At 34.3% G+C, this 9358-nt stretch overlaps 1 protein-coding gene across 1 annotated transcript; it reads right to left on the bottom strand.

Annotated features, from left to right (window-relative positions):
* Window positions 1–15: 15 nt before the first annotated feature.
* Window positions 16–1770, bottom strand: LOC133290532 (uncharacterized; the record flags this gene model as incomplete). Its single annotated transcript, XM_061488627.1, has 1 exon — window positions 16–1770. A coding segment is annotated over exon 1 (1755 nt), but the record flags the coding sequence as incomplete, so codon positions are not given.
* Window positions 1771–9358: the final 7588 nt, after the last annotated feature.

Here is a 9358-nt window from a genome sequence, read left to right as displayed (position 1 = left end):
AATTAAATTCTGCACCTTAAACTTTAAAGCATTACAATTTTCAGTAGAATGGCCCATAATTCCAGCATGATAATCACATTTAGCATTCACATCAAATCCTCTAGGGTAAGGAGGCTCAAGTGGTTTCATGGGACATGGAACAACAAGTGAACTTTGGATGAGGTGTGGTGAAAGCTCGGTATAAGACATGGGAATTGGGTCAAATTTAAATGGTTTCCTCTCTTGGTTATTTGGGGTTCTTCTTTGATTTGGATTTGAATTTTGAGCCCATGATTGAGGTGGTCGTGATGGTACGGTTGAAAATGTTTGTGGCTGGGAAGGAGGTGGTGAGTGGTAGGGTGTTGTTGAGTGGTAAGGTTGGGGATATGGGGTATGTGAAGTATTGGCCACATCAGGGTAATTAGTGAAAGGTGTTTGAAAACTTGGCTGAGGGTTACTATATGTTGGGTTAGGCTTGCCTTGCGTAAACCTTTGCTGATTGAAAGTCACAACATGAGTTTCTCCTTCTTCTTTTCTTCCTATCCCAGTTGAAGGTTTCTTCATATTAACAGCCTCCATGGAATTAGGAGTGATTTTGCCACTCCTTATTCCGTTTTCTACCCTTTCTCCTATTATGACAATGTCAGAAAAATTTGATGACACGCTTCCGATCATCCGGTCATAGAACGATGATTGGAGGGTATCGATGAATGTAGCAACCATTTCCTTTTCTGACAATGGGGGGTCAACTTGTGCAGATAATTCCCTCCATCGTTGAGCATGCTTTTTAAAAGACTCAACATCTTTCTTTGTCATATTCTGTAGCTGCAGTCTATCAGGAGCCATATCAATGTTATACTTGTATTGCTTCAGGAAAGCATCAGCCAAATCTTTCCAACAACGTATATGTGCTCGCTCAAGGTGCGTGTACCAATTCGAAGCTGCCCCCTTCAGGCTATCCTGGAAAAAATGGATCAACAAATTCTCATCTTGGGCATATAAGGCCATCTTTCGACAATACATGGTCAGATGACTCTTTGGGCAAGTGGTCCCTTTATACTTGTCAAAATCAGGTACTTTAAATTTTGGGGGAATAACAACATTAGGAACCAGACAAAGTTCAGATGCGTTTCCAAGGCCATAATTACTTCCCCCTTCTATAGTTCTCAACCTTTCTTCCAAAACTTCCAATTTCCCCATAGATTGAAGAATTCCAATTGAAGAGTTATTCGATGTGTCATGAGAAACTCCATGAGGGTTATTTGTTGCCACATATACAGGATTGGAGTGTGGTTGGGATACATTTTGTGTGTTTAAGATAGGTGGAACCATCGGTGCACTACTAACAGGGAATGGTGTTTCTGTTTGTGGATTTTCGATTGAATTTGGATGAGGACCTTGCGGTTGAGTAGGGTTTAGGGTAGGAGTTGATGTGTTACCATCTGGAGGATTAGTGGCTTGTGGTGGTACAAATCCTGGAGGTAGGCCGTATGGAGGGAATGGTGGTACATGGACTTCTTGTGGGTTTATGATTGGTGGTTGTATGGGAATATTTGGGTATACCGTAAGTGGCATTAGTACTCCTTGAGGGTTGGAACTTTGGAGCTGCATAGGAATTAGGGGAAAGCCAGGTGGGTGGGATGGTGTAGCTACTTGTTCGTCATTTACAGCTGAAGGGGTCCCATCTGTGTTCCTCTTTTCCAGCGATTGTAGAATCTCCAGCATTTGAGCCATCTGTACTTTCAGCTGGTTCACATCTTCTCTCAGCTCACCTCGTTCTAGTTCATCCATGATCTTGGCTTGTGCACGAGTCCTATAAGGGTGCCGTGGAACCGTTTTGCTTTTTGTTGATTTTTCTCTCACTGAGTAAGACAAGATAATGAGTATGCAAATGCTAAAGTAAAATATGCTTGTTGTGGATGCTGAAGACAAAATTTTCAAGATTTTATGCTATGCAAATGGAATTTAGAAAATAAAAGGATTCTTTTGTTGATGAAAATGCATGAATGAACTTCGCCAGGTTGTGAACCCCTGAGGCGAGATTATGACGCTTAGTATCAAAAGTACAATAATACTTTGGCAAGGTGCTTAAAGTTTCGGAGGTGAAATGCCTCCTGAGTGCATGACATTAAATGCTCATGGTTATGATTAGATGTTGCAACATGAAAGAAAAAAAAATAGTAATAAAGATAGAGAGAGCATACTCCCATTGTCCTACATTAGGAAAGCCTAAGGGTTGGGCATATGCTTTTCTAATTCGTGAAAGCTCTCAATGGGTGGCTCTACGATTCTATATTGGTCTCTAGAGTTCAGATCTCATTTCGGAAAAAATAATCAAATAGCATGTACATCCAAAATGACTATATTCCGAAAGAGTCACACTCTAGTTGAGGTTTTCATGATAAACAAACAGGATGTACATCCAAAATGGATACCACTACACAACCTCTTACTTATCTCATGTTTCACTCAGACCCGGGTACAGGGCCCCACTCATAATTGTGTGTGAGTCGTGTGAGTGTGGTGTGTGAAAGGAGCATACAAACCTGTACATCCTAAAATAATTTATAATTTCAAAGCTGCAAAACAGAAGCAAAGCAGAATATATATAGAGGTTTCTACCCTAAGGTTAAAATCAAACAGGATACATATTTATTTATGCAGCTATAAATATATCAACAACACAGGACAAACGTATGTACAAAAATACTTACACAAACGATATAAAAAATAATACAATAAAAGATGGATGAAATAGATAAATAAAAATTTACGAATAATCTGCACAATTAATAAAATAGGCTTGACTATCTGAAGGTCCCCAGTGGAGTCGCCAGTTGTCGCAACCGTATCGCGACGTGACGACGAAAGAATATTGAATGGTTAAAACAATGGAGTCAAGGTTTACTTAGGAAAACATTGGAAAAACCTTTTTTAAAGACAACTGGTTTTTGAAAACAAAAGAAATGGATTCGGGAGTCGATTACGAGTAGGGAAGGTATTAGCACCCTACACCGTCCGTTAAAAAATGGTTACCTTATATTAATTGTGCAAATTATTGATGATATTTTAAATATTTATTTCACCCCTAATAAATAAAATTGGTCGTTGAAAAAGAAAACTAATTTTGAAATTTTATTTTTGTGCTTGACGGGAAGAGTCCCGTTCCGACGTATCCCTCGGTACAATAGGGAACTCAAAGCTACGTCGTTCTGTAGAAAATATTGTGAGTTGATTGATTTTATTTTTTTGAAAGTAGGTTTAATTTGAAAGTTTTGGATTTGATGGTTTCAGACTATCAAACTGTCGCAGCTAAAATAATCTGAAACGATAATTGTAGGATTAACAAGCTATCTCAACTCAGCTAATCCTTTTTTAATAAATTAAATTTCATGTTATTATTTTCATTATTGTGAATTTTAAGATAAATTTGAATGAATTTTGAATCACCAAGCCGTCACGGCTAAAATGAGTCAAAATAAAATACACGGGGTTAACAAACCGTCACGGTTAAATTACCCCTTTGTTGAAAATCTTAATGTTTTAAGTTTCAATAACAAATTTTAGATAAATTTTGAATCACCGAGCCGTCACGGCTAAAATGAATCAAAAGATTATGTAAGGTTAACAAGTCGTCACGGCTCAGCTAATCCTTTTAAAACGAATTTCATGTTACTATTCCAATTATTCTAAAATAGATTTGAATGAATTTTGAATCACCAAACCGTCACGGCAAAAATGAATCAAAAAAATATACACGAGATTAACAGACCGTCACGGCTAAGTTAACCTTTTTTATAATAAACTTGAGGTTATTGTATTATTTTAATAAATTTTCATAAAGTCTAATTATATTATATAAAAAAAATGATATTGTAGCGCACTATACACTTAAGATATAAAGAGATGTTAGTGTGATTTACTGGACAAGAAAGAAAAAAAAAAGAAAAAAAAAATGCTAGTGTGCCGTTAATAATATAGTTCATAATAAGGCAACTTTAAATAAAATAAAAATTAACGAGAACATAAATGGAATCATAGAAAACAAGATGGTGTGTGTTGTTATCAAGATATCTCCACTAGTTATTAGTATCATGCATGTTTATAGATCTTATGTCTAGTGATCCATGAAAAAAAAAAATTAAAATATTCCACTAGAAACATAAGCTCGCAGGTTTGTATGTTTAGTGAGCCACTAAAAGCATTAGAATATTTTCGCTAGTATCTCCACTAGTTATTAGTATCATGCATGCTTATAGATCTTATGTCTAGTGATCCATGAAAAAAATATTAAAATATTCCACTAGAAACATAAGCTCGCAGGTTTGTATGTTTAGTGAGCCACTAAAAGCATTAGAATATTTTCGCTAGTGCACCTAAAAGCCAACAAGGTTTATGACATCTTAGATAAATGAATCAAATGGTTATGTAAATGCTCAAACAGTATGTCTAAAAAAGGGTGGCAGAAACATGACAGCAATAGAACTCTATGTTGGTTTATCATTCTTTTAAAGCTTAATATGAGTCAAAAAGAAAACTTTAAACCCAAATGAAAAAGAACCTGAGCGAGGGTATCAAAGGCAAAGATCCTTGTGGCAATGGTCATTCACAGTGGAAAATATCACAAGAGATATGCTAGACAGATGGTAGAGCGAGGTGGTGCGTGTGACAGTGGCAGCAACAACAGTGGTGTTAGCTCTCCTCAAATTCTTTTTGTTTTTTTTTTCTAAGTCTTTTCCTTTCTTTCTCTAAAAATTCTTTGGGTTTTAGAAATCTGTTGTCTTCCTAAGAATCCCTCATTTCTCTCTTTCAGTATTTCTGTTTTAGCACTACCTTTCCTTTCTGAAAACTTCCCAACCAATCCACAATAAAAACCACCCCTTTTCACAATCAAGTTCTTTGATATTTATAGAGTGAAGGCTGCTTTTTCTATTATTTCCCTTACCTCCCTAGACACGCCTCCCCTGCTTTTCTTATCCTCTTCCCCCGCCCTCCTAAACACATCACGTGGGGTTGTATATAGAGATCAACAAAATGAATTCACAAGCTATTGTTTGATAGTCGGTTAACCAAAGATGGCGGTTTCATATATAGGGCTATTAATGCACCTGATGGGTTAAAGGATGGGGCATGCAGGTTATGGGTTCTGCAAGACCTGGCATGTCAAGATGATGAAGGGATGGAGGTCACGTGGAGCAGTGTTTATTTTATTTTTCATTATTATTATTATTATTTTTATTTATTTTTATTTTATTTTCTTTTATTATTCTTTTATTGGTTTTTAGTGAGGACAAAATTGAGTGATTACAGTACCTGAGATCGGAGAGTATGAATTAAGCAGGAGGCAAAGGTGCAATGTGATAGATCGTAACAGAAGGGAAAAAGGTTGAGAAGATGGTTTAATGAGGAAGTAAGAGGAGGGTATCGAAGTTGAAAGATTTCTCAACCTGCGAAAACCAAAAGGCAGAGGGGTATGGGAGTAATTTCAAGGCTGACAAGACAGTTGAAAGACGTTTCAGACAATGGAAATTAATGAGAATACGGCGAATGCCACACGACGCGTTCGATTAAAAGGACACGTGGAAAAGCAATCATTCTGGACAGGACAAGAACCGTTTCTGGGAAGAAATCAAGAAAGATGCTATACCACGGCAGAATAGCTCGGGTGCAATGGCGTTTGGGAAAGACCGAGAAAAACTCGGATGCAATCTTGAAAGCCGGGCTCATAAGCCGAGCTAAAATGCAGATGACACGGGAGCCAGACTTAGACATCCCGGCATCGTGAAGACTCAGTCTACCGGGCTGGGGGGCAACTGTTATGGACCTGGGAAAGGCCCATGCCAGTAAGAGACCCAACCAGCACAAGCCCAAAGGTAAATTCTATAAATAGGAGCTAAAGACCACAGGTATGACTGATCTCTCTAACCCTATTTCATTCAAACACGACAGTGCACACACGCACCCCTTCTGGCTAAGGCCATCATATAGTGTGTAGTGATTCGCTGTCTCCAAGATACCTAATTCATATGTATCTAGAGAGAAAGCTACAGATCCAATATCAAACACTCGACCTACGGTCGGACACATATGCACAAGGCAGAACAATGATTATAATCTTTAAGAGAATGGGTAATCTTTTTAGTTTTTACGGTGCACTCCTCAAGATGGGAATAAATCTTTGGTGCTATTGTTGCACCAAGATTCAGAGCATCCCCCCAATAGAAGCATTACACATCCTAGGAGAGAGAAAAAATTTAACAGAGAAAAAAAACTTCAGCTGACATGTAATATTTCTATTAGTGGAGTGTACTAAATCTTTGGTGCAACAGTAGCACCATAGATTTATTCTGAAGATGGGTGCGCTATGGACTCATCTAGTTTACTTATTAGTGTAAGTTTTAGTAATCTATAAAAGGATTTTTTTCTTCTTCTTATTTCACAGTAAAGTCCTGCTAGAAATAACAATTTGAATTCTAGCTAGTCCCTAATAAAATTTTAACCTGTCGCTCCGACCAAACTTCAGTGAGTAGCATGTAATAATTTATAGTCATTATATCGTTTTTGGGGGGAGGTTTTAAATAATACACCCATTTTATTGACCACTTTTTCATTTATAGTGTTAGCAAATTGACAAAATCTTGTGTTATAAAATAAAGTGAATAAATTATGGATCATAAACTTATATTCCTTAATTAAATATGACTGAGTAAAATTATTATGGATAGAGTGATGAGATAGGATTCAAGAGAGATGTGTGAATATTTGCTTAATTAATTAATTTAATTTAAAATTAAAACATGGAAAAAAGAGAGGATAAAAAACCTGATTCATTCAAAGGTAATAGTTTTTTTTTTAAGATATACCACAGGCAATCGTGTTCGTTCAAAGGTAATAGCTAATTGCACTTTCATATTTATTTTCCTTTTTTTTTTTTTGAGGTTAGAAAGAATTGAACACAACACCCTACACTACACACACTCCTAACACACACACCCGACATCACTAGGCTAACCCTAGTGGTATTTTTTTTCCTTTTCTTATGCAGCTGATTTCATTATAATATTATTAATATTTAAATCAAACTCAAGGCTCACTTATTTTTACTCTATACTATCTTACTAGGGCTAATCTCTCCTGTTAATTATACTTAAAGTGATAAAGGTTAATTAAATGAGCTTGATTCAAGTAATACATATTTGATTCCGTTTAAGTAAGATCTTGGATTCAAATTATTATAAATGCAAAAAAAAAAAAATTGGAGAACTAGCTTCACCATAATATAGATGTTCCCCACTCGAACATGATTGACTCCTATAAAGAATACATATGATTTAAAAAAATATATTAAAAGTTAATTATGAGGACAAACATTATCATGGATTGTATCAAAATAATAATAATAAATAAATAAATAAAAATTTATCATGGATTGTTTATGTACCCTGCGGTACCCGAGTTCAATGAGTATCGAGGGTTTATTGTTTGTCTCACTTCACTGTTATGCATGTGCCTGTGCAAATTCTTTATGAAATAGTAGTCACGCCTGTCTTAGAACTTTTTACGAGTCAAACTTGTTCTGCTTTCATTTATAAGATGAAACATCTACTCATAGAACAAAACTTTGGTACTTGAGATGTATTTAATTGAGTACATTTTTTTTTACATTTGAAAAAAAATTAACCATTATTTTTAATAAAAAAAATCTCGCTACATTAAAAAAATTTCTCCTTTTAAAAAATATATACCCAATTGAGTACATATGATGCACACAAAAAAAAAAAAAAAAAAGTCACTACTTATCATGCTTTAAAAGAAAAAACTATAGACCATCTCATTTTCTACAAGTACAAAAGTTACTTATGAAAAAGACTTGACTGGTCAACAAAAGCCTTGTCTTGAGGATGAAGTTTTTTAATATCCTCAACGTGCTAGAGAAGGCTGTGGGTGGAAATGTGGAATGGATGCCTCTTATAGCTTGCTCTTCCCATGAGTGTAAGCATAATTATGGTTTCATTCATGCTATCTTGGGCCCAAAACTTGTCTGTGTAAGCTCTAATGTGGACCTAATTAAGCATGGGATCATATCATTAGTTCATTACAAAACACAAAGTATGTTTAATCCTATTGGTTTTTCCCCTTGTCAATCAGCGCAAAAGACAAAGGGTTTTTCTTTTCTTTCCATATTATATTAGGGGTTTGCATTTGTCATTTAACATGACACAACAAACTTTCCTACACACACAACATTTTGTCAGGCCCACATTTTTTGAAGAAAAAAAAAAGAAATTACGGCACGCAAAACGAATCTCTTTATATTACACAATTAATTTTCCTACAACATAACTCTTATAAAATCCATTATATTAATAAACAAAGATACAAGCATGTAGTTAAAATCTTGATTTATTATTATATTATTATATTTTTAGGATTTTTTTTCATCAAAATATTATTACCAATATTTCAAGTGCTTTTGCATTTTTACAAAAAAAATTCATTACAATTTTATGTTTTACGATTTTTTATCTCTTTTTTATTTTTATGTAAAATGTCATTTTTAACTACTTTGACACTAAGTATGTGCATCAATTGATATATGATTATTCTTATTTAATGGTTTCGAATTGAAAACATGAATACCCAATTTTAATGAAAATTAGATGGGAAGAATTGGGTCAACTTTATAGTTCTACCCGACTCAATCAAATTAATCGATGAATTGATAAAAAAATCTAAATGGCATAAAAATATATTATAACTATTAATTTAAATGGCAAGGAAATTTACTTCTTTTAATAAAAAATGGAAAAAATGATATTGAGAAAGTTGTCTTCAATACGAGTCTGAGCAACCGAATTGAATAAAAAAAAGACAAATTAAATATTACTATGAAATTCATTTTTTGTACTTAGTTATTATCAATCTAGAAATATCTCAGCCATTCTTTCTTGAATGGTATTTTCATTCCGTTGCACCCTGAGCTAGTATGTATATCAGCCCCAACCCAATTCATTGAACAAAGGAAAAAAGAATGTAAAATCACAAATACTTCATTGAAAAGACAAGAGAGAATCCAAAACAACACATTTTAAATATAATTTCCAATTACATAACCAATTTTAAGTTTTGTAAATACCTGTAACATTTTTTAGTTGTTGAGTCATATTTAATTCCAACTCTCTGTTTTCAGATTGAATTTCAAATCATGATCAATATGACATTGAAATTTCATATAAGCAGTTTTATTTTATTTATGAAAATTATTTTTGCAATAATTTAAGAGGGGCCGCAAAATGTCTATATTATTTTATTGTTTAATATTGTCCTCATAGAATTGTAAAAAAATAAAATAAAATCAATTATATATATAGAATAGCCT

Source organism: Gastrolobium bilobum, unplaced genomic scaffold (genome assembly GCF_033153095.1).
Source record: "Gastrolobium bilobum isolate Gb01-03AN ecotype WA unplaced genomic scaffold, APGP_CSIRO_Gbil_v1 utg5045, whole genome shotgun sequence".
Lineage (NCBI taxonomy): Eukaryota > Viridiplantae > Streptophyta > Magnoliopsida > Fabales > Fabaceae > Gastrolobium > Gastrolobium bilobum.
Note: the sequence above shows the minus strand (reverse complement) of the source record. Positions and strands in the feature narration are given on the sequence as shown.